This window comes from Vidua macroura, chromosome 9 (genome assembly GCF_024509145.1).
Source record: "Vidua macroura isolate BioBank_ID:100142 chromosome 9, ASM2450914v1, whole genome shotgun sequence".
Classification (NCBI taxonomy): domain Eukaryota; kingdom Metazoa; phylum Chordata; class Aves; order Passeriformes; family Viduidae; genus Vidua; species Vidua macroura.
In genome coordinates this window covers 18,778,600-18,801,955 of record NC_071579.1, presented here as the reverse complement: position 1 = coordinate 18,801,955, position 23,356 = coordinate 18,778,600, and the positions used below count along the sequence as shown (strand labels likewise).

The 23,356-nt window shown below is 40.6% G+C and overlaps 2 protein-coding genes across 2 annotated transcripts; one reads left to right on the top strand and one right to left on the bottom strand.

The window, feature by feature from the left end:
- Nucleotides 1-11,812: 11,812 nt before the first annotated feature.
- RPF1 (ribosome production factor 1 homolog) lies at nt 11,813-17,326 on the top strand. Its single transcript, XM_053985192.1, has 9 exons — nt 11,813-12,003; nt 12,086-12,142; nt 13,256-13,336; nt 13,704-13,799; nt 14,514-14,667; nt 15,214-15,296; nt 16,152-16,333; nt 16,421-16,547; nt 16,908-17,326. The coding sequence occupies exons 1-9, from the start codon at nt 11,848-11,850 to the stop codon at nt 16,947-16,949; spliced, it is 978 nt and encodes a 325-aa protein (XP_053841167.1). The 5' UTR covers nt 11,813-11,847; the 3' UTR covers nt 16,950-17,326.
- Nucleotides 17,327-18,246: 920 nt separating this feature from the next.
- Nucleotides 18,247-22,023, bottom strand: GNG5 (G protein subunit gamma 5). The gene is made up of 3 exons (XM_053985193.1): nt 21,837-22,023; nt 20,581-20,736; nt 18,247-18,491 (listed from the first exon to the last, which is right to left on the bottom strand). The coding sequence occupies exons 1-2, from the start codon at nt 21,915-21,917 to the stop codon at nt 20,611-20,613; spliced, it is 207 nt and encodes a 68-aa protein (XP_053841168.1). The 5' UTR covers nt 21,918-22,023; the 3' UTR covers nt 18,247-18,491; nt 20,581-20,610.
- Between the last annotated feature and the right edge of the window lie 1,333 nt (nt 22,024-23,356).

The window sequence follows — 23,356 nt, the reverse complement described above, 5'->3', positions numbered from 1 at the left end:
TCTGGCGTCAAGTTTGAATGATAACTATTACTTTCTTCACACAGATTTTCTAAGCTTGAGAGACCAGTTTTCAAAAGCTCTCTAGCAAAGCTATTATCTTACCAGCATTACTTTGTCAGAAGAATCTGTGAAAGGTTCATCAGAAACACTGAGGCTGTTTTTTTCAGTATCTTCTCAAGAATTGCCTTCAAAAATGAAAGTCAGCTTTTCTGACAGTAATCTTTCATAATTACAGATGAAAATTATGCAGTTGGCAAATTCTCAACAGCCTTGGAAATTGGACCTAATATATTCAAAGGCACAAGCCTTTAAAGTATTTCACACACAGACAGTTAGCCAATATTCTCAATTAGAATACAGGCTTTTGTTCTTAAAGAAAACCCCCCATGCTATTTCTTTCACTGCTGATACAGGTTTGTATCTGTTAGTGCTTTGAATTTCCTTATTTGGATACTCCCAAAAGGAGTACTTCAGATTCCAATAGCACCCTGTCCCACATAGCTTAATACTGAAAAGGGTTCCAGTAAGTCTTGTACATGGATGTATGAACACACTATATATAAAAAGAAATTTATACCTGCAGAGCTCTGGTCTTGTGAAATGCAGCATTCAAAAGTGCTTAGCTCCCTGAAGTATGATGGCTCTAGGATATGCAGGAGTGGTACAGATAAGATGTATGCCTATGGATGGAGGGAAAAATAGTGTTTTATATTAACAGACTCAAGTGGTTCATTTCCTTCCTTCTGTGGGTGCCCTTCAGTGCACTGCAGCAATTCTGCTGCTGAACAATTTTTCTTAGTTTGATCTATTATTAGTCACAAGATTATCCCAGCTTCATGCTAAGCCTTTACCTAGGCTTAGTTATAAGGGTTTTCTCAAAACCTGGTGAAATGCTTTTCACCCTCCGTACATGGCTTGGTTTCTGCACACAGTGTTCTGCTAGTGGATATGTAATGCACATATGCAATGTCCTTTCCAAATCACAGCAGGTGGAAGCCTGGTTTGAGACTACACTGGAACATCCAGTAGCATTGGCATTTTAGGTAGTGGCTGTTAAAAGTTCTTGGAAGAGCAAGAAGTACTTAAAGGCCAGAGGGTTCAGGAAGTTAGCAGGAGCTTAACTGGCATCAAAACATGGCACAACAAAAAGAGTGAAGAGGGTTATCTTCTGCAGCTTGCTTTTTGAAATGAGAAAAATGGAAACAATTTATGAATGCAAACAGGAAGGGAACAGCACTTTTCAAAGAGTTTTTAACTGCAGAGTTGTAGAGTGCCTGCTTCTTCCCAAGGCAGAATAATACCTAGAAACTCAGCCAGTAGGTGAGGGCATTGCACTGACATCTCACCTGAAACAGCAGAGGCATCCCTTTTAATTTCTGCCAACAGGCTTGAAAGAACGAAAGATCTTGAGCCCAAAGGACAGGAAATCTTGTGTCCCCTAAAGGATGAACTGCTTCCTGATGAGAAGGTGCTAAGGACATGCTGCTCTCCATGCAAAGCTGAAGGAGTGCCCAGAGAAACAACAGCATGTCCAACGGGTGTGGTTAATCCTTGTCAGGGTAGAAGGCTGCTCCCAGGACTACTGAGCAAAATACGACTGAAAGAACAAGTGAGAACAAAACTTTTTTTAAAATATTAGCCTTAGCCTGGATAAAAACTTGGAAAATGATACAGTTAGTTGTAAAAAAAAAAAAAAAAATGGAATGACATGCTAAATATCCTCAACAAAGATGTGTGAAGAGACTACAGTCATCTGAACAGTATATTCTACTTAAGATTTTAAAAATGTACAACAGAATTTGGTCTTGATAAATAACTGGTGTGCAGGATCTAGAGCAGTTTTGTTGGGATCTCCAGCAATGCCATCACTCCATCTCTAAATGATTTTGAGGTTGGGGTCATATCAGCAGTATCAACCCTGCAGGCTGTGTAACAAGCTCATGATGCAACACTTAAGGAGGAAGGTGGAGGTGCTGGTAGAATGACAAAGTCCCACCACACACATACACTAAGAACCAACTGAGATTACGTCAGGCTGCAGTCAAACATGACCCATTAAAATACTGTTTATTAGAAACACAGACCCAACTAAACTGAATTTATATAAACTATCTAATTAACAGATTAGAAAGCCTGATATGACCTGTGTGATCTTCTAGTCTGACTTCTGGCATAATGGAGAGCAGATTTTCCTGAACTCATCCTCTCCAAACTAGATTGTATCATCTTAAGGGGGACACATGTATCTTGATATAAATATTAAGAGAAAATTTACCATAATTCTTGGTGACCCTCTCAATGATTAATTATGGGTAACTATAAATTAAGATGATAGGTCTTGGATCTTTGTCTGCCTGAGCTAAGGCATGGATTTTTAAATGAATATTTACACCATAGAATGGTACATAAAAGGTCCCCATTAGCTTTCTCTTTGATAAGCTAAATAGGTGGAACTCCTTGAACCCCACATTAGAAGGAGAGTATCCTCTAATCATGTCTTATCTGTACTCTATGAAGTCCTTCTAATTTTTCATCACTCTTTTGAATTTAGGACACAGATCCTGAACAACATTCCACCTTTCCTTGCATCAGTACCAGATAAAGATGCAGTATAAATCTCTTTATCCTTTCTCAATATTTACTTGCTTGGGCAATCAAGAGTTACTTTCCATATTCAGGTCACCATGGCAGAGAAGTAGCAATTGTGATCTGATAGAATTCCTTTTCAGTGACTTTGATTCCCAGCAGAGGACTTCCTAGGAGATTTGCTGGGCCCTTGTTCTTTCTGGAATATATATTCTGCTTCTTTATTTGTATAAGACAAAAATGCTTTCACAGTGATTTTGTAGAAGAATAAGGATCAAAGGTATGTATCAGAGGTTAGCACAAAATATTTGTGAAGAGGGAGACTGAGGGCAGGATAGATTTCCTGAATTCAGCAGTACTGACACTACTGTACTGCACAATTCCATGTGAGGCTGAATGACAGAGGCCATGGCCAGTTGCATTGTCAGCTGATGGATACAATCCCGGGAACAGACTGAATGCTGCCATTTCTTTCCAGATATATCTAAAAGTCCCTGGTGAAATAAAAAAATGGGGTTTGAACCACTGAGCCTAACTCTCTCGTGCCAAAGGTAACCATGCCATGCCTTCTCTTCCTTAAATAATTCTATGCAAGCTTAGGAAATAAAGTATTTTTCCAAACAGGAGGAAAATGTGATCAATTTGGAAATACAGACAAAGGAAATATTATTTTAGCTAATTCCTTCTTGTCAATTTGTATGTAACTTTTACTGAAATGTGCTTCTAATTCTGTCCTCTGTCTCCTACTGCAGAGAACAGAGATTGTCTGTGTTGGGTAAAGCATCCAACTTGTTGAACCATGCAGACCAAGCAGAAGAGAACCTGTGATAAAAGGTCCAATGTGAGACCAAATTTCATTATGAGTTTAATTTCTTTGTTCAGTCAAACCCTATACACCAGTCAGGATTGGCCCTGACAAGCTTCCACTGTAAAATTATACAAAAGAGGCTGAAATCTAGGCCACAGCTAGAAATAATTCTTAGGAAGCTCTCTGGATTTCCTGGAGGGTAAGGTGTGGCTTTGTGTGTGGGAGGTAAACGCCAGTGTTCTTCTGTTACCAATAATTATGTGCAGCTTGAGTTGCAGTAATCACAGCTACATATGCATGCTGGAAAAAAAAGAGCATGGGATTATACGTTCCAAGATAAATGTCTTACATTGCTTTTATCTTTGTTATTTTGTGATTAGCACTTTTAAATGTCCAAAAGCATGCTCATATTTTATCAACACATAAGTAAAAAATACAGTTACTGAGAGTTTATAACATAAAAGAGAAAGTAATCTTGTAAATCCTCATATTAGCCCACCAGTCTGTCTAACATTTTGGAACTACTTCTTGCACTAGCATTTGTTTTTATTAGCTTCAATAATTTTGCTTTTGATGTTTTTTATGATCACTGCCAAATAGAGAATATGCTTTCCAGAAAGTTATCCTGAGGTGAATGGACAACATTGAAATATCAGTCTTAAAAGATTTGATAAACCAATGAAGAAAGAAAATCTTATCAGGGGAAAGGGGTTTGGAAGCTTAAATAAAAGAAATACTGCAATTCTAATGGCTATTCATCAAAATTTAGCAATACAAACAGGAAGAAACCCCAACTTCAATGTAGCTAAAATGTAGCCTGTTAAATTACTTTAAAAGTCCATTCATTGCAGTGTCTAACCCCCTACCATATGAATATTATGGAAGATATTCTACAATTCTTATAAAATATTTGAAAGGGTGTTTTTTACTTCATTTTGAGGTTTCATAACATCATAGGTTTTCATAGGCGAGAAGAAAGCACCACAAGTCTCCAGCCTGACCTTTTGCATGGTACAGGTGGTAATTAGATTGAGAGATGTGTCCTTCAGGAAAAAATCCACCACCTTGGTTTAAAGATTTCATGTGGAAAAGAATACTTCACAGTCCTATCTATCAATTTGTTTCCCAGGGCTTACTTAATCCAAGGTGTTTTCTGCTTGTTTTGATTTTGTTTTTTAATCAAAAAATATCTCTTGACTTAGTTTTCAAACATTGCATCTTCTAAAATATTTGTCTGTTAAAACTGAAGATTTGTATGATTATTTATATCATTTCAGGTGAGTTAGTTCTTCCCTGGTTCATTGATGGGCCAAAGAGATGAAGCTTTTTAAGTCTCTGCTGTAAAAGGGGTTTCTAGGTCCCAAAGCAATCACATAGTTCTGCTTAACCAGTTTCTCAGTTTTTGTCTTGGGATCAGGCCAAGACCTACTGTTCCACCAACAAACTCCCTATTGCTCCAGTGCTCCCCACATTTATTCACAAGGATGGCATTTCTGTGTGCCCCTAACTGCATTTCTCCTTTTCATGATGCAGCTTTCCTCAGGTAACTAAATTACATTTTTCTTTCCTAACAATATTAGCCTGCACTTAACTATACTAAAATGCACACTGTTCAAGTTAGCTCACCTTACTAAAGATTCTGGGAGCATTGTGGACTAATTTCTTATCATGTATCACTTTACAATTTCTGTTTCTTACACAAGATTATCTTAAAATTTGTAAAACAACTAGTATCTGTCACTAGCTATTTATAAATACTTCTCACTTATTAATAATGCCAAGTAAAAAATGATCCTGACTTTTTTTCTCAATTTAAAAAGTAAAGTATATGCTAAGAGCCAAATGTAATATAGCCAGACACTGAAACGTATTAAAACAGAGGAATATTTAAGCAATATTTTGCTTATTCTCAATAAAATGTGTGTTGATACCATGGGGTTAAGAGCAGTCCTCAAGGGGAAGGGAATGACAGTTTCACTTGACACCTTCTACTTTGTAATAAAATAATCACCTTGTTTCTGTAGTAGCACCTACAAATTATGTTGCAATAATTTTGAACAAGGAGAAAATTCTTCTCTATCTGCAAACATGCAAACTGCATGTAGAAAAGAAGCAAAAGTATTGGTTATACCAAGTTCTATTTATTTCAGCAAAATTATACTGCACAAATATGCCTTAATATAAAATAACAGGAATTTAGTAAATAAAATAAAAACACAAGGTAGCATATTCTGAAAGACAGCTGCCTAGAAATAAGTCATACTCTAATCTTGGATAAACTCCTTCTTTTTCCATACATGAAGGAGTGTTTTATTAAGGCAGCCCAAGCTATGTGTAATTGCACCAGCAGAAAGATATAAGCATCACTTTCTACAAAGAGAACCACACCTCCCAAGAAACACAAGTTTTTCTACATACCCACAAGGTTGATGAAATGTTGCCATTGACTATCTTCCCTTTTATAGGATAATTCTTTAGAAAAGGGTAGGGATCTCCAGAAGCAGCACAATGAATTCAGCAAAATACCAGGTTGGAAAAGTAGATGCTTCTTCAGTACTTTGCCATGGGTAACTATTGGATAAACTTTTAAAAAAGTCTAAATGTGTCAAAACACAACTTTACTGTCCACAGAATTTCTATTTGGGGAAGTATTCCAGTTTTCTACACTAGATACTTGAAACTCTAGCAACCGCCATTATCCTCTTTTTTTTTTTTTTCAGCTTATATACAATTAATGCATTATCAAATATTTCTAATCTACTAACCAGAAGTGCTGACACACTTGTAGTAAATCAAACACCCAGTACTTGCCAGGCCAATCTGTCCAGATTAAGATAATGGCCAGCTATGCCATCTTGATAAATCCTGTGGGAAGAAATTATTACAATGTTGGTTATAACCACATGTTTACTACTGTGTTGACATCCATACATAAAGTCATTTTTTTAAACTCAAATTAGTTGAAAACTGGACACTCATATGCAGCAGACTATGGAATTTCCATAATTTTTAAATAATGCATTTTGCAATTTTTTTTGCAAGAATTCCTTATAAAATGCCTTCTTTTTTAAATCCTCTCCTGTGCTTAATTCTTCCTTAGATTATGTAAATCTTGCTCAGTCAGGCTTCCAAAAGCTTTGCATCTTTTTCTTTCTCACATGCACATAACCACACACACGCTCTGAGCCATTTGACACAGACCACTTGAACACATCACTACTCTTTGCAGTGTTTCAGCAAGAAGGTTGCACTATGAGCTGCTGCAGCTTCAAGAAGAGCAGCAGGGAGCTCTGTCCCCAGCATGGGTCTGGAGCAAATACTGCTGGAACACATTTCCTAGCACTTGAGGGGCACAAAGGTGACTGAGAACAGATGGTGCAATGTGACTTTACCAAGGGCCAACCTTTGATGGGAAGACTGGCTCAACAGAGGAGGAAGAGTAGTGCTTGCTGTTTACCTTGACTTTAGAGAGGACTTTGGAGTTGACTCCCACAGTGTCCCTGCAGTCAAATGGGTGAAACAGGGAGTGAAAAATGTGCAAGGTGGATGGATGATCAGCTGGGCTGTGCAGTGAAATGGCTGTTGATCAGCAGTGCTAACCCCACATAAAAAGGAGGTTGGTTACTAATCCTGTTCCTCAGGGACCCATACAGGAGCTAAAACTCTTAATGCCCTTTTTAATGGCATTCTCAGCATGTTCAGATGTGATACTATTTGTGGGCAGGGGAGTCAATACTCAGGAAGATAAAGCTGCTATTCAGAGGGCTCTTTGCTCTTTTTTACCATTGTTTGCTTTCTTAAACCTAGGGCTTTTTAAACAAAAGTGTGAAGATTGTAAAGAAACTTCAAAAAGCAAGAGCACTACAAAATAAAAACTAAGAAAAAAATCATTTGGTCTCCTTATTGACCCATAGTACACCAAACTTTTTTAAACACTCAGTCTGCATTCCTCATTTGCTGGTGATGTACCTGGAATCTGGTATCTAGAATGATCCTGAGCATGCAGACATTAATTGTGAATATAATTGAATATAGTTGTGGTTTGAGTGCATGGTGCTAAATATTTGTAAAATAACCTTTAGGTGTCTTACACTGGGCATTCTAAGCATGTTTGATAAATTTTATTTTGACAGACTAGTTTAATTTTCCCATCTGTATAATGGACATCACGGCTTCTTTCCAATAAGCATCTTAGTGTTTGTACACAGCTCAGGTACTGTAAGGAAAAGCAACCCAGAAAAGCATATGAAAGTAAATTTTTTTTTGGTGTTGTGTTATGGGATGAGGACAGGGCATTGAGAGCATATAGTAAGATCTAGTGTTCATCCTGAAATATTAAATAATACCCAACTTTATTGTGGATGATACCCATTTTATCCATTAGAGAGATTGCCCTGGGTGACTGAAAACACTGAAATTAAAAGACTGTAGACAAGATCCACTAAGGAATGCAAGCCTGTAAGTCTCAAACAGATGATCCTGAAAAACTACCCACACACTTCCTGCATAGTCACCTGGTAATTTAATGAAATGCACCTCTGGAGAAACAGCTCTGGTATGCCTGAGACTGGGAACAATGTGGAAAGAGCTAAGCAGTTCAGCATTTATTTTGTGCTTACGCCTAGCTGGGTAAACAAGAGACTATTCTACAGTGGAGGCCCCAGATGGCTTGGTACAATAATACACACCAAGCACCACTGGCTTAGGCTCTCTACAAAGCACAATTGCAGGCTTTCTCTCAGAAAATGATGCTGTGGATGTCCATTTTTCATAAGGACAGCATATTGTGGTGGGCCCGTGCCCAACTCTTTCCTCAGCTGAAGAGAAGTGGGCTCAAAGACAGATTCTCCTGCCACAGGAGCATCTTCCACCATTCGGACTGGTGAGGCCACGTTGTCCATTTTTCACTGTGCAAAAAGCCCAGCATCAGGCCAGGAGTGTAGAAGGAACCAGACTCTTCAGCCCAGAGATGAGAGCATACACAGAGAAACTGAAGCTGGTTACAATCCATTCTCCATAACTTGTTTTCTGCTGTGTAACTTTTAAAGTAAACAACAGGGAGAATATTGAGACCTGGCCAGTAGTCAGATCTTGTTTCCCTTCAGAAGGAGAGTGCCCAGCCTAGCTATTTGATTCAGCATTTTCTAGATCTTATTTGACACACAACAGTAGCTTCAGTTCTCGTGTCAGAAAAACCTGCAGGCTTGTGGTTTCACTGTTCCACTGACAGGTAAGATGACAATCTCCAGAGCCTGGAAAGTCCTGTCTTCTGTATCCTTCTTCAACTTTTCAACTACCAGTTAAGCAAAGCCACTATCACTAACTTTGCTACACATTCCATGTTCAGCAGCCCCTGGGAACACCTACCAGAGAGAAGCTGAGAGCATGAGGGGCCTGCTAAGGGTTCAGATGTGATCAAAGCTGTACAACTGCTCTGCAGTCTCATGGCTGAGGTGTTTACAGGCATAACTAAACCAGACCTTTGGGGTACCACTTCATTATCTACAGGCATAACAAAACCAGACCTTTGGGGTACCACTTCATTATCTACAGGCATAACAAAACCAGACCTTTGGGGTACCACTTCATTATCTACACAGCACTGTGAAGGGAAGGAGACAAGTAGTATGTGCTCTCAACCTTCAGGTAATGAAATTTTAAAAATACCAAAACAGGAAAATAGCAAAATGCTGGTTATTACATAAAAACAAACAAACAAAACCCAAACTAAAAAAAAAAAAAAAAACAACAAAAAAACACCAAAAAAAACCAAAAAAACACAAAAACCCCAAAACACACCAAAAATCCAACAGAAAAAAACAACAAAAAGGAAAAAGAGGAAAACCTCACACCTCCAAAATAATTCTCTGAATGACTGAATCCAGACATACCTTATGCTTTTCTCACCTCTATCATTTCTTACTTAATTTCCTTTCCCCAGATGAATTTTTGTCCTTTTGACTTAATCAAAAAGTGTTTTTTCAATTGTTTGAAATGACAGAACAGAAAAAAACAAAACAGTGCTTTGTTGATCAACTCAAAATGATGCTTCACTACTGAGATGGGTTAATTTACAGAAAGTTTTCCTCCAAAATTTCTAAGTGCTGACATGGAAGGAATGTCTTCATTTGTCACTATTCACTAGAGAACTTGCTTGTTTGAGGGGTTTTGGGTGGGTGGGTGGGGAGTTGTTTGGGTTTTGGTGTTTTTTTCCTCAGTTGTTTTGTTTTTAACCAGGCAGCTTCTTCCAAAAGATGGTTTCTTGACAATGCTACTTAACTTGTAAAATAGGAGTATCCTGGTAAAAAAGTTATTTGCACAGAACCAAGTTCATAGATAAAACAAGAAAAAGACCTTGGAACTTCTATGAAAAAATTGAAGTAATACTATGCATGCATTTATTAGTTAGGCCTTCTATTAAAGTTATAATTGCACCTTGTCAGTGATCTCTACCAAATCCTCAGTGTGTTTCTGGTGTCTTGTTGTTGTCCCTCCCCTGCCCTAGGAAGTTCTTGTATTATTGTGTATCATTACTTCGTTCCTCCAAGTCCTTGGAAGAAAGGTATTTGAATAATATTAGGAGGTTGTCATCCCTCTTGCTAGGAGGGAGGAAGATAATGTGTTTTTTCCTCATGCAAGCACTCAGTGATCCCAACAAAAACAGCATTGCAAAGTGGAACTACAAACAGCACAGAACTCCCTGTATGCTCTGCTAATGGCAGTGATGAAAATCTCTGCTAATGACTTTGAGAAACAACCTTGCAATCTCTGACATCTGCATCAGCTAGAGAGATAAAGTTACAGCAGTCCTTGGTTAACATATTCTCAACAAAATCCTCTAAACCTCAATTACCATGGAAACTGCTTATCCTTAAGGCAGTAAGGATAGTTGAAATATTTTCTTTTGACAAAAACGGGAGCGAGGCCAGAAATATATGGGATTGTGCATAATGAGGCCTTTGATCTTTCATTTCTGTGTTAAGCAGAAGTAATCTCAGTGAAGCAAGTTAAGTTGCAGAACAAAATTTGTTTATAGGACAGAACAAGGTTTAAGACACTCTCTATTATTCTGGTTATTTCTAGGTATTTTTTCATCATCTTCCTATGTTTATGTTAACAGATTTCCTTTTCCCTTTTCTAGTGAGAGAAACATAGTAAGGACAAATAGTACTTGTATATAAAATTAGGAGACATCAAGTTTGAAAAAATGCTTGGGACAGATGGAACAAAGCAGTCCCATGGAGGCTCAGAATTTTGCAGTCTGAGATTAAAAATGTCTCCAATTTAGACCAGGTCCCCCCAGATCCCTGAGTACTCAATTTCTATAAAACACTGTGTAGTCTTTGCTGCGCAGAAACATTTGCACACCTCTAAGCATGAAAATCAGCTCAGGAACAGAAAAACCTCATTTCTGACTTTATGTAAATTGGATCTCTAATTTGCAGTAGGAGTTCCTGAATTTGATTTTAACATCAAGTTTTAACAGACTTTAATGGAATAAAAATAACTTTTGGGAGCATTATCATCAAAACCCCTATGGTTCCTAATAAATAGGTGCTCCCCAAAACTTAAGTCACTATAAGCAAAGGTCTGAATTTGGAAGTGTGCACATGGGTGGGCACTGCTGGGCCATGATGTTACCTACATTAATGTAAACCCACCAATGTGTCATGTTTGCTCTAAGCTTCCCACTTTGACAGCTAACTCGGTTTATAAAAAACACTGCAGCAATAATCCCCATGAAATACACTGGTTTTATCTCCTGGTTCGCTGTCTGCTGAGCAATGAGCCCTGACATGTCTTGGGTCGAGAGAAGTGACTGTGCTCTGCGCTCAGCCTTGAGTATTGCGTGCAAGAAAGACATTAAACTATTAGAGAGTGTCCAGAGGAGGGCAACAAAGATGGTGAAGGGCCTTGAGGAGAAGCTGTGAGGAGCAGCTGAGGGCACTGGGTCTGCTCAGCCTGGAGGAGATGAGGGCAGACCTCAGTGCAGTCACAACTTCCTCGTGAGGGGAAGAGGAGCGGCAGGCACTGATCTCTGCTCAGTGAGCAGTGACAGGACCCAGGGAATGGCCTGGAGCTGAGGCACGGCAGGGTTAGGTCGGATATCAGAAGTCTTCACCCAGAGGGTGTTTGGGCACTGGAACAGCTCCCCAGGACAGTGGTCACTGCATCAGCCTGAGAGGTTCCAGAAAGGTTTCTGGACAATGCTCTCAGGCACACGGTGTGACTCCCGGGGTCCCGTGCAGGGCGAAGAGCTGGACTGATGATGCTCCCGGCTCCCTCCCAACTCGAAGCACTCCGTGACTGTGCGCGCAGAACGCCCGCCCTGAGGGAGCCCGCCCTCAGCGAACCCGCCCGCCGCGCGAGCCCCGTGCTGCGCATGCGCGGCGCCACCCGGCGGGGCAGAGACCAAGGGTGAGGGGCCGGCCCCGCCCCGCGGCAGCAGCGCCATGGCGGGTGAGGGCAGCGGGCCCGTGCCCGGGGATGGCGCCGGCCCGCCCGCCACGGAGCGGGTGCTCTTCCCGCCCACCTTCAGCGTGTCCGAGATCAAGAACAAGCAGCGTCGGCACTTCATGTTCCTTCGCTGGAAGCAGCAGCAGAGGAAGGTGGGGCGGGCTGTTGCCGGGGGGCGGGGGAGGCCCGGGTCTGGCGGGTCTGGCTAACGGAGTGCTGTTCGTCTGCCCGCAGGAGAAGTTGGCCCTCAAGAAGAAGCGGAGGAAGGAGCGAGAGGCTCTCGGAGACAAAGTAAGGGTTCCGGCCGCTGGAGCCGGTGTGGCGGCGTGGCCGCTCCTTCCCCGCCGCGAACGCGGCGCTGCTCGCCAGCGTGAGGGTCCTGCAGCAATGCCCGGAGCTGGGACTCCTCGGCTTCGTGAGCCAAAGGGTTTCTCCACAGACTTCAGGGAAGCGGAGCAGTGAATACAGTGAGGGTGATAAAACACTGCAACAGGATGCGGAGTGGATGCCCTGCCCCTGGAAACGTTCAAGGCCAGGTTGGAGAGGCTCAGAGCAAGCTGGTCTGGTCGAAGATGTCCCTGCTCACTGTACCGGAATAGATGGCCTTTAAAGGTCCCTTCCAGCCAAACTGTTCTATGATTGTATGCTCTCTGTGCTCGCTGGCTGTGCTAGCCTTCAGAGACACTGTTGTCTAGCAGAGGTATCAAACAGCTGACTTCAGAAACCTTGTTGCCCCTGTGTTAAATGATGCTATAAGCAGGCAGGATGAGTTTTAAACTTAATGACATAAAACCACTCGTGAAAAGTTGTCTCTGATGTGATTGCTGTGGCATTTGTGTTGATATTTTTAGGAATTATACTCCAATATTATTTTTTGTGTAGATTAAAACAATCAGAGCTGACCAAACCATGCCCAGACCAGTTATCTGCTGGATTCCAAGCCTAGCCATGAACAAAGGTTTTGCTTCCTTCCCTGGACTGATTGAAGATAGTCAGATGTGAGTTCCTGTATTACAATAGTCTCACAAGAGTAGGGTAAACATTAAAGGCTATTAGTCATTGAGTTCTAGATATCAAGGTTAAAACGTGTTGCAATTAAAAGCACAATCCTTTTCTTACACAGAAGAAATAAAAATGGAAAGAAAGTTCCCCTGTTTTTTTGTTTTGTTTTGAAAAGTGACATTGTTCCAGTGGTGCTTTTCTCCATCTGATGCTCTCTGGTGTCCCAATACCTGTGCATATTTTAATCAAAGTTATGTAACTTCTTTTTTAGAAGTGGCATCAAATAAATAATACTTGCAGTTCTGTGTAGAAATACAATATTGTGGTAGTATGAATGTGGTATTTGCAATGCATTTAATAATGACATCAATATGTAATGTTAATAAACTTCATGTATTTTAGGCACCTCCAAAAGCTGTACCAAAGACCATTGAAAATCAGCGAGTGTATGATGAAACCACTGTAGATCCCAATGATGAAGAGGTAACTGCATGTGCTAATAAGTTAACCATTTTTTTCTAACAAGGGACATAAACTGATTGATGAAACGGAATAATCCCCAATTTCTTGTTAATCTGTTGATGGATTACTTTTTACACATGATCTGTTTACTAAGAGGTGATGTCATTCTTTCATTATCTGTACTAAATAATTGCTTTTTGCAATACTGACATTGGTAGTAAAAGCTGCCCATGTTCATCACACTAGATTCTTAAAAATGTGAAAACCACACGCCTTTGGGTGATTAATTACAGAATAAATCTTGTGAATTAAAATTTAGATCAGATTGAACAATTGTTCCTCAGGTATTTCGTACATGGTGGATTTAACAAAACTTCTGTTCTTCCAGGTCGCTTTTGATGAAGCAACTGATGAATTTGCACCATACTTTAATAGGCAGACTGTTCCCAAAATTCTTATTACAACATCAGACCGACCTCGTGGGGTATGTATGTTTTACTTGGAAACCAAATGGCTATAAGATACCAGGGTTTTCATCCTATGAAATGTTACATTAAAACTGAAAAGAATAGCTTGCACATGGATTTTATTTTATTTAGTGCCCAACAATATCCTTGTATGTGTATGTAATCCATTGGTTTCTCTAGCACTGTTTGTTTCCTCCATAAAAAAAACCCAACCTTGTGCACGTGTTCTTGTATTGAAATGATCAGTACTGCCTGACTGAAGAGATTACTGACATTTTTGAAAACCATAAAAGAAATTTCTTCTAAAAAAAAGGAACACCTCAAGCAGTTTATCTGAAAACTCAGACATGAGTTCATGAAGAAATAGTTATATTGTATTTTGAGATGCTGTGAACTTTTTGTAAACCAGTGTCCTTTATAAATGGCGAGTGTGGAGAGTATGCTTTTTGCATTTTCCCTTTTTTTCTGTGATGGAGGAAGGGGAAAAAAAAAAGTCCTTAAAAAAAAATCTCTGGTATGCTGCAGTCTTTACTGCAAATAAGTGTTTTTGCACTAACTGAATGAAATAATTTAATAAAGTAATTTAATAGCTTATCTTCAAATCTTTATGAAGATACTGGAAGTAATATATGCTCAGGGAGTGTAGTTGGAGTGACCAAGCCTCTGTTCTCCTAACAACTGAATTCAGTGCTGAATTCTGCACGCTGCAATTTAACTCCCCTGTTTTGCAGAGAACAGTGAGATTCTGTGAGCAGCTGGCTACTGTTATACCCAACTCACATGTCTACTATCGAAGAGGACTGGCTTTGAAAAGAATCATTCCACAGTGTATCGCAAGGGACTTCACGGATTTAATTGTCATTAATGAAGATCGCAAAATACCAAGTATCCTTTAGTGTATTTATCAGAGAAAGAAAACAATTCTGTCGTGTGCATCAGAGATCTACTTCTTCTGTTTTCTTTCTTTTCACAGTGCAAATTACAGAGCTAAAAACTCACTGTGCCAATTTGAGTGTCTGATGGCTAATGGAACTTGGATTTATTGAAGAAAGTGTGTAGATATGTTGGCACTTTTTTGTTGATTGTAATGCACAGATAAGCGCTGTTATTATTTCAGTAAATTTAAGAGTTTGATTAATTAACAAGTTTTTCTGACCAGGAAGATCCTTTTTTTTTTTTTTTTCTAGCTAGATAAAACATTACAAATTCATTAAATGAGAAAGCAATAGAGGATAACCCTTGTTAGCATGTAACGGACATCCTTCCGAAAGCTAGTTAACTAGTTTGGGAATGAATGCTTGAACATAAAACAAAACCTTGGGCATAGATTATGGATCTAAACCTCTAATGTAATACTGCAGTTTGCATTGAATGTTCCTTTGTAAATGATATGCTCGATTTTACCAGCCTTTTTTTTAACTTGGTGCACAGATGGTCTTGTTTTAAGTCACCTGCCTGATGGTCCAACTGCCCATTTTAGAATGAGTAGTGTGCGTTTGCGTAAAGAAATAAAGGTGAGACTCAGAAAATTTGAAAAATAGGTTATCTGTTTGTTAATGATAAATACATCCCAACTTCAACTGTCAAAACTGCATTTTGATATGATTCAGCTTGACCTTGTAAATGTGTTTTTTTGGTAAGCTAACAGGAGGCTAAGGACTAGTGTATTCTACTTCATAAGCAGCATATTTCCATTTTCAAGCTTATTTGCTGTATTTCTTTAACTACCAAGTATTTTATAATCTGACAAGTATTTTTAAACTCATGTCATTAAATAGATGATAACCTACATCAGTAGGAAGTACCCCATGTCTAGCATACACACAATAGGGTATATAAAATCAGCAGTGTAAAAGGTTTCATTAGATGTAGTTTGTCTTGAATAAAACCTAGTTGTTCTTGTTCCTATAGCCCTGTCACCTCTTCTTAGTATTGCTTACTTAGCCCTGAGTAATTTGCAGTAAAATGTGTTTTCTTCTTTGAAATAAGTAATCTTTAATTAGTTTTTATTAAAGAAGAAGCCCATATACTCTCGGTCCCATATATCCCTAGTTGTTGGTATGAGTACAGAGGGAATACTTCTATGATAGGTAGAGTGCATTATCTGCTACAACAGGTTCTGCTAAGAGTAAAAAATGGTGCAGGAGAAAACATAAAATTATTTGTGCTTTTTCACTGAATTTATACTGTTGAACTAAAGATCCTTATGTTACCAGCTGCTCCTTTACTTGTTTATGAACTTCGGTTGTGTTTGAAAGAATGAATAGGGTGTGGTTTTGGCCCTGTCTTCCCATTTCAAACACTTCTTCAGTAATACATTAAAATCCTTTTGTATTCAGTCTGTTCTTTGCATTCTTATTTGATTTCAGCGAAAAGGGAAGGAGCCCACGGAACACGTCCCTGAAGTGATCCTGAATAATTTCACAACGCGGCTCGGCCATTCCATCGGCCGCATGTTTGCTGCTCTCTTCCCACACGATCCTCAGTTCATTGGAAGACAAGTAGCTACATTTCACAACCAGAGAGACTACATCTTTTTCAGATTCCACAGGTGACGTTTCCCACAATACTCATTTTCAAGTGGGGAGAGAATACTCTTGTAACTGAATTCCTAATTTTAATTATTTTCTTCCCCAAGATATATCTTCAAGAGTGAAAAGAAAGTGGGAATTCAAGAACTTGGGCCACGTTTTACATTGAAGCTGAGGTCACTTCAAAAAGGAACGTTTGATTCCAAATTTGGAGAATATGAGTGGATTCATAAGGTATGTCTTAGTAATGATAATAGTCCTGCTTGGGGAGGCTAAATCTGACATGAAATGTAACCAAAAATCTTATCCTAGAAAAGTGGTATAAATACAGTTCTCAGTGTGGAAATATTTAATTTAAGTATTTAGAAGTATATTTCAAGAATCATGCAAAGCAGAAATACCCTGCTTTATTTCAAGTAAAAAATAAAAATAGGACAATGAATGTCAATATACCATAACTACATATTTGCAACTCTGCTGTACAATAACTACATTTCAGTGTCTGCTCTGCTATAAAATGGAGTGGTCATCCTTGTTTGTGTTTCATCCTGTTGCAAGAACTTGCTGGTAAACAACTTTTCTTTTAAATTTCAGCGTCGAGAAATGGACACAAGTAGAAGAAAATTCCACTTGTAAGTGAAATATGCCAATTGCTGGTGACCAAGAATACAGCAGCTGCTTTGAACTACGGATGATCTGGGACTACGAACTAATGATAATGATACTGAACAGTATCAGCTGCAGAAAGACAAACAGCAAAGATTAAAACTTTCTACAGCAGCGGATCAAGTAGGACGTGCCTCTCTTCCTATTTGTAGCCAACGTGACAAGGACAGTGACTTTCCAGTTTAGTGGAAAAACTATGGCTGTGTTTGAGCAACTTAGAATTTAGCTATCACTAAGGATTTGCCAGAAGTGCTGCTGTGCTGTAGAAAGAGATTATGCTTCACAACATCAAAGACAGCAAATATGTTGGTTAAACAAATTTTCAAAATAAAATATTTCTAGTTTTACAGTTTTGTTTTATTTTTTCTGTTAACCCACACATCTTCAGTTAATCAGGTAAGAGGTAAGTATTTGAAACTTATTTCTAACTTACGGTATGCTGTTCCCTGACAATATGGGGATAATTTTCCATAAAGGTTCTCCTGTCCAGAGAACATGGAGAAGGCAGTATGCAGTCCATGAAATCCATGGTATTTTATTTCATTAGCATTTTGCATAAAATAGGCATGTTGCTGAAGTTACAATATGCATAACTCCTACATTCATCTCTTCTCTAAGTATCACATTGACAAGAGGTCTGTGTACCCAAAGCAGTTGAAAGGATGGGGAAAGAATTCGTAAAACCCCCTTACAAGACGTTCATAAAGCTATCATCTAAAAATGCTGCTCGGTGACTATGTGAGGTCTCTGAGCAAGGTTTTCCCCATTAATATTTTAAAAATGCTTGTTCAGCCTCACAGCAACACTCGAGTTTGTATTATGTGCACATAAACTACTGTTTTGCCTTAAGTTGGCACATTCACTGGCAGCTAAAAGGTCAAGTTTTCTTTGAGCTACTTTCTTTTCATATACAGCTGTAAGTGCTTTATCATATTTACCTAATAAATAAGAAGGCAAATAGAGTAAGTTATCTCCTGGGGTAGAATTACTTATTATAATTTCCTCTGTCTTAATGTGATGTCTATGATATGGCACAGCTGTATAGCTCAATTATAAACAGTCCCAATTTTTTTTCTGTTCTATTTCTGTTATGCTTCTAAGTATGGTACTGCTGCAGCCTCATTGTTCTGAAGGACTGTTAACCCCAGGCAGACTTGGAGCAGCAGAGAATATTAACACTCCTCTCTGCTCTCCAGAGTGATGCACTGATTGAGGTGCAACCACACCCAGAAGCTAATAAAATTCTTACAGTAATTTCAAGACCAGACTAAGTCAAGACACTTTTATTTTTTTGCTTGGTGTATAAAACTGATTCCCGTATGAAACAGAAATACATAACTAGCGTACAGTTCATCTGGAGAGGTAGATGGTAAGAAGTTTGACGACAGTAGCACTTTTAGAGTTAGATTTGGCACATTAAAGCTAAGCTTTTTTACAGACTTCAAACCAGGCCACTCCTCGAGGCACTCTGTCCATACACACATCAGCAGGTAGGAAAAGATGCTAAAAGATCTGAAAAACAAAACCAAAATCTAGTTAGAAATGTATCACTGCTAAATGAGGCAAATCATACTTATGTGTTAGAGTATGCCATGGACAACTATTTAGGAAAAGAGACACACTTTTTCCACAGCTGTTTTATTAGTTTCAAAAATAAATTTTAAATCATGCCCAAAGATACAATAAGATAATCAAAGTTTTTATAAAAGAACTGAAGCTTAGTGTCTCCTTGAAACCAAACTGCTAAGTGGAAGGATAGAAGAAGGTGTTCCCAGTCACTTTGTGCTCACCAAAACAGCAGGTTTCTATTTTGCCTTTGAAAAGCAGGGAATTTGTTGTATAACTAACAAATTACACTTCCTCTTCAGTGAGGTGGTGCTGACTATGCATACAGGAACACTACTGGTTCATCAAGAAAACACAAGGAATCACCTCTTTTCAGGAAGTGCCTGCAACAGATACTGCAAAGTGAAGGAGTTTCACATATAAGTTGTGTAACTAAAACAGAAATTAATTCCACTCCAAAGGCTGTAACAGAGAAATAAAATATTAAGCCTTCTTTGCCCTGTGTATGCAGGTGTGGTGTGGTTGTTTCCCTACATCCACACCTAGGAGTCCAGGAATTTCTTAACCTTGGCAAACCCCGGTGGGGAATTGTATGTGTCACAGATTAAGTACAGTTTATTTGGCTTTGTATAAATTATCAGTCTATTATGCTTACAGATGATCTAATTAGTACTTACAGCTGGAGCTACACTTGTGTAGCATCCAAGAGTATTTTTAAAATAACAGTAATCGGCAAAAAATCACAATAGAAGTAACTTTAAAAGCTACAAGAACTCTAAAGCGCATTTCAGTTATACTGTTGTAATTCAGTGCTCGAAACTATGTGGTTAGTGGTTTTGCTTGTTAAATAGTTAAGGATCAACTTCTATACTGTTACTACTCTGGTCTTTAAACATGGTTATACTGCTAGCACACACATCTGGAACTTTTCTACAGTCTGCTTGAGGGGAGAGTAATTTTAACAATTCAATCTGACTGTGGTCACCTTTCTATAAAGCTGCCTTACAGCACAATTTAAATCTAGGAAACTACAGTTCTTTGGATGACAGAAGTCAGCCACACGAGCAGAATTTTTCAAGGTTAAGACTCACTATGAGATTTTTAAGGATTGTGAACTACAGTTAACTGTGTAGCAGGTGTTTTGAAATAACGTCTGTGCTCTCATCTCCAACAAATTCAAGTCAAGGGGTAACAGGAAAAGGGAACATGGTAAAATCATCATGCATTTACTGTGGTCAAAATAACCAAGTTATTGTGACTCTCTGAATTTTGGTGAAACTATTGTGGATCTAAAACTCACCCTTCTAAAGAGGTTAGCCTAAAATCTAGTCACCAAAATGGCAGATGAGTGAGTAGTCTTCCTGATGATAGCAGTAGTGCTAATGAATCTATGAAAGTTCTGGAATGAAAAGCCAAATGAGTATTCCACTGTTTCTAGTTATTTAAACTGCTACCCCTGTAGTAACTTACTTGAGTGGCATATGGGCTTTTAAAAGTAAATACTTCTTAAAAAGTATATACTTTTTTCTTTTGGCAGAGAGGGCATCTCCCACCCACAGTGGTCAGTGCTCATCTTGGGGGTGGGGGACCACCACCACTAATCTGCTTTTGGAACTGTTCTGTAAAAGTTTAAGAACTGAAATCTGTTTTATCTGCCACAATCAGGATTCACCACATATATGCTGTCAGGTGATTAATTCTGTGTGAGAAAAGGGAAATAAGACCTTTACAGAGAGTACAGCACAATTACTGTTCAGCTGGGTTAATCCAAATAGCAGCTCAGTAGTAGCTGGTCCCACCATTTTGCTACAGCAACACAAACTGGTGGAAGCTCTGCAACAGCAAAGTGCTGCTCATAACACCTATGGCCAGCACGTGTCTACTAGAGAGCTGTGACCAGAAAAGGGGAGAAGGGACCAAAAATGGGATCTAGACCAACACCAGCTGCACAAGTCAGATGTTACTGAGTGCCTTTCATAGAGCCTGTCTCATTTAAATGACAAAAGAGTTTATGAATTGTAATTCAAGAACTTACCACTGAAAGATACTGAAGTAGTTCACATAATTACAAAAATGAACAAACTTTCTGGGGTCTGAATGGATTTGTACTTGATGATACTCCCGTCAGGAGGGGATCATGTTGTGCATTCTGCAGGCAGAACTGCTTCAAGTCAGCTGCAGCTTGAGAAACCTAGTTATAATAAAAGCTGGCATTAGAATTCACTGAACACTCTTCACCAAGGATGTGGTTTTTATGTTGACAAGTATAAAGAATACTACTAAATTATTCTGCAATACAGATTATGTAGATTTTATGCAATAATTTCATTGTAGTTTTTTTGTTTCTTAAAAGACAAGAAGATGAACAATGTAAGAATGAGAACTGATTTGGAAGTTTTAGTTTCCATGTTAAAATTTAAGTAACTTAAATATTAAATTTAAGGGTGACACATGAGCAAGATCTTGGAAATGGCTTTATTAAATATATAAAGATCCTTTTTCTAGCATAAACAATTCAAAAATACTGTCTTATGGTTTAACGTGTTCTACTCGACTGAACCTATATTTCAGGCTCCCTTGGAAAGCCATCCTTATGATAAGATAATGGGGTTCTGAGCACCCTTATAAGGGGTTTTTGGCATGCTGTACCTTCCTAAAAACTGAACAGTGAAAAACTTTTTGTCTTGCTTTTCTTTGCTGTAACTCTGAACTCATCAAATAGAACGACCGAAGTTTCAAAAAGTTGCATCTTCCACTGACACTCGGTGTCTGCAGTTTGCCCGGTTTCTCTGCCGTGCCAGGGGCGGTCTCGCCCCGGCGCGGCACAAGTTCAATGCACTTGGTGTGCCTGGCAGCGACATCTCCATCTTGCCGTGCCGGGGCCAGCCCAGCCTGTTGTGCGCCCCGCCTCGGGCGGCCTCTCCGCGGAGCCCGAAGAAAGGGCGCTCCTCGCTCCGAGGGCACGAACGGGCAGCGCGGGCCGCGTCCATCGCCCCGGGGGAGCGCTTCGGCCGGGGAGCGGCCCCCGGGCCCGAGGGGCGGCGGGGAGCGAGCGGCCGAGCCCCGGGCAGGACTGGCGGTGGAGCGGACGCGGCTGCGCTGCCGATCCGGGCTCGCCTCGGCCGCGGAACCCCGCCGGAGCCCCGGGAGAAGCCCGGGCGCCGCCGCCCAGCCGGGTCCGCGGGGCGGGGCAGGTGGGAGCCGGCGGCCCCGGTGCGGCGGGCGCGGCCCCGGGGCGGTGAAATGGCGGCGCGTCCGCCCCGTCCCGTCCCGTCGCGGCTCCGCGCTCACCTTCACGCGGGTCACACTCGCCTCCAGGCGCAGCTGCTGCACCACCTTCTTCATGGCCGCCACGTTGGAGGAGCCCGACATGGCGGGGTCGGCGGCGGGCTCGGCTCGGCACTCACGGCACTCCCAGCACAACTTCCCGGAGCGGCCACAACTCCCGGACCGCGGCGCCTGCGCACCCGGGGCCGGGCGGGGCCGCTCCGTGCGCCCGGGACGGGACCCGCCCGCGGCACAGAAATAACCCCCGCCCTCCGCAGTGATGGTGGGGACTGGAAGAGGGGGCTGCTTTCACACCAAGGTGGCCAATCTTGGGCATAATATCCGCTGTGTTCCAAGTTTGGAGGTTATTTTGAGATGCAACGAATGAAGTTCCTAGCTTAGTTCGTGCCAGCGGTTTGAGTGTTGACTGTAGCCTGGAGGGTCAGTTTGCTAGTCCTAGTTCATTGCAGAAGTGCCCGGGAGTGGCAGTGAAGTGAGGCATGGGGTGACATCAGGTACTGGGAAGTGCAGCATCTTCCCTGTACGCGGGAGCCGTGGCAGGAACCCGTGCTGGGCCTGCTGTGGCGGGCAGTGCCGGGGCCCTGATGGCGTGTCACACTCGGGCCATTTGCAGGAGCTTGCAGGTAAGGACACAGGCCCTGTTACGTAGGTATTTCCCACTGACATGAGGAAATCTTAATTCCACAGCACCAAAGTGAGACTTGGAAGGTCTGGTCACTTGTGCTCAAGAGCAGGTGGATTAGAAGTAGCTGGGGTAGAGGCAGGAGGAGTAAAGAGATATCCTGTTGAGAGCAGAACAGCACCTGAGTTCAGCAGGCTGAAAATCCAGAGCAGGTTTGTAACCTCAGAGGGGCTGGAAGAGCCTTCAAAGCGAAAACACCAAGGAAACTCCTAACAAAAAGAGAAAGATGGAAACAAGCTTTTTCGCAGGGCCTGTTGCAATAGGACCGAGGGAATGGTTTTAAACTGAGAGGGTTGATGAGAGATGAAAGGAAGAACTTTTTTACACTAAAGGTGGTAAAAGCTTGGAACAGGTTAACCAGAGAGGTGGGAGATGCCCCACCCCTGGAAACATTCAAGGTCAGATTGGACTTGGGGGTCTGGACAGCCTGGCCAAGTGGGAGGTGTCCCTGCTCACTGCAGGGCTTGGACTAGCTGACCTTCAAAGGTCCCTTCCAACCCAAACCATTCCATGATTCTGTAACAATGTTAGGACAGAACCATGGTTATAATTTATGGAAGTATTTTTCTGACATGGTTGCCCAGCACAGTCACATTTCCTTGGAACACTGCATTTGGCTGGCACAATAGGTTTGCTCCAGTTCACAATAATGATCACTTTATCAGATCCAGGTCCTGCAAGAATCTTGCTTTGCGGGGATTTAGGTCTGTGTTTTTAGGAAAACAGTGGAATTGAGTAGAAAATTGCATACTACCAAAGTATTTTTATGAAAGGGGGGAAAATGTTAAGAGGAAATGCTCTAGGGCAGATCTCTTAGAGGCACAGGGCTATGATTTAGCAA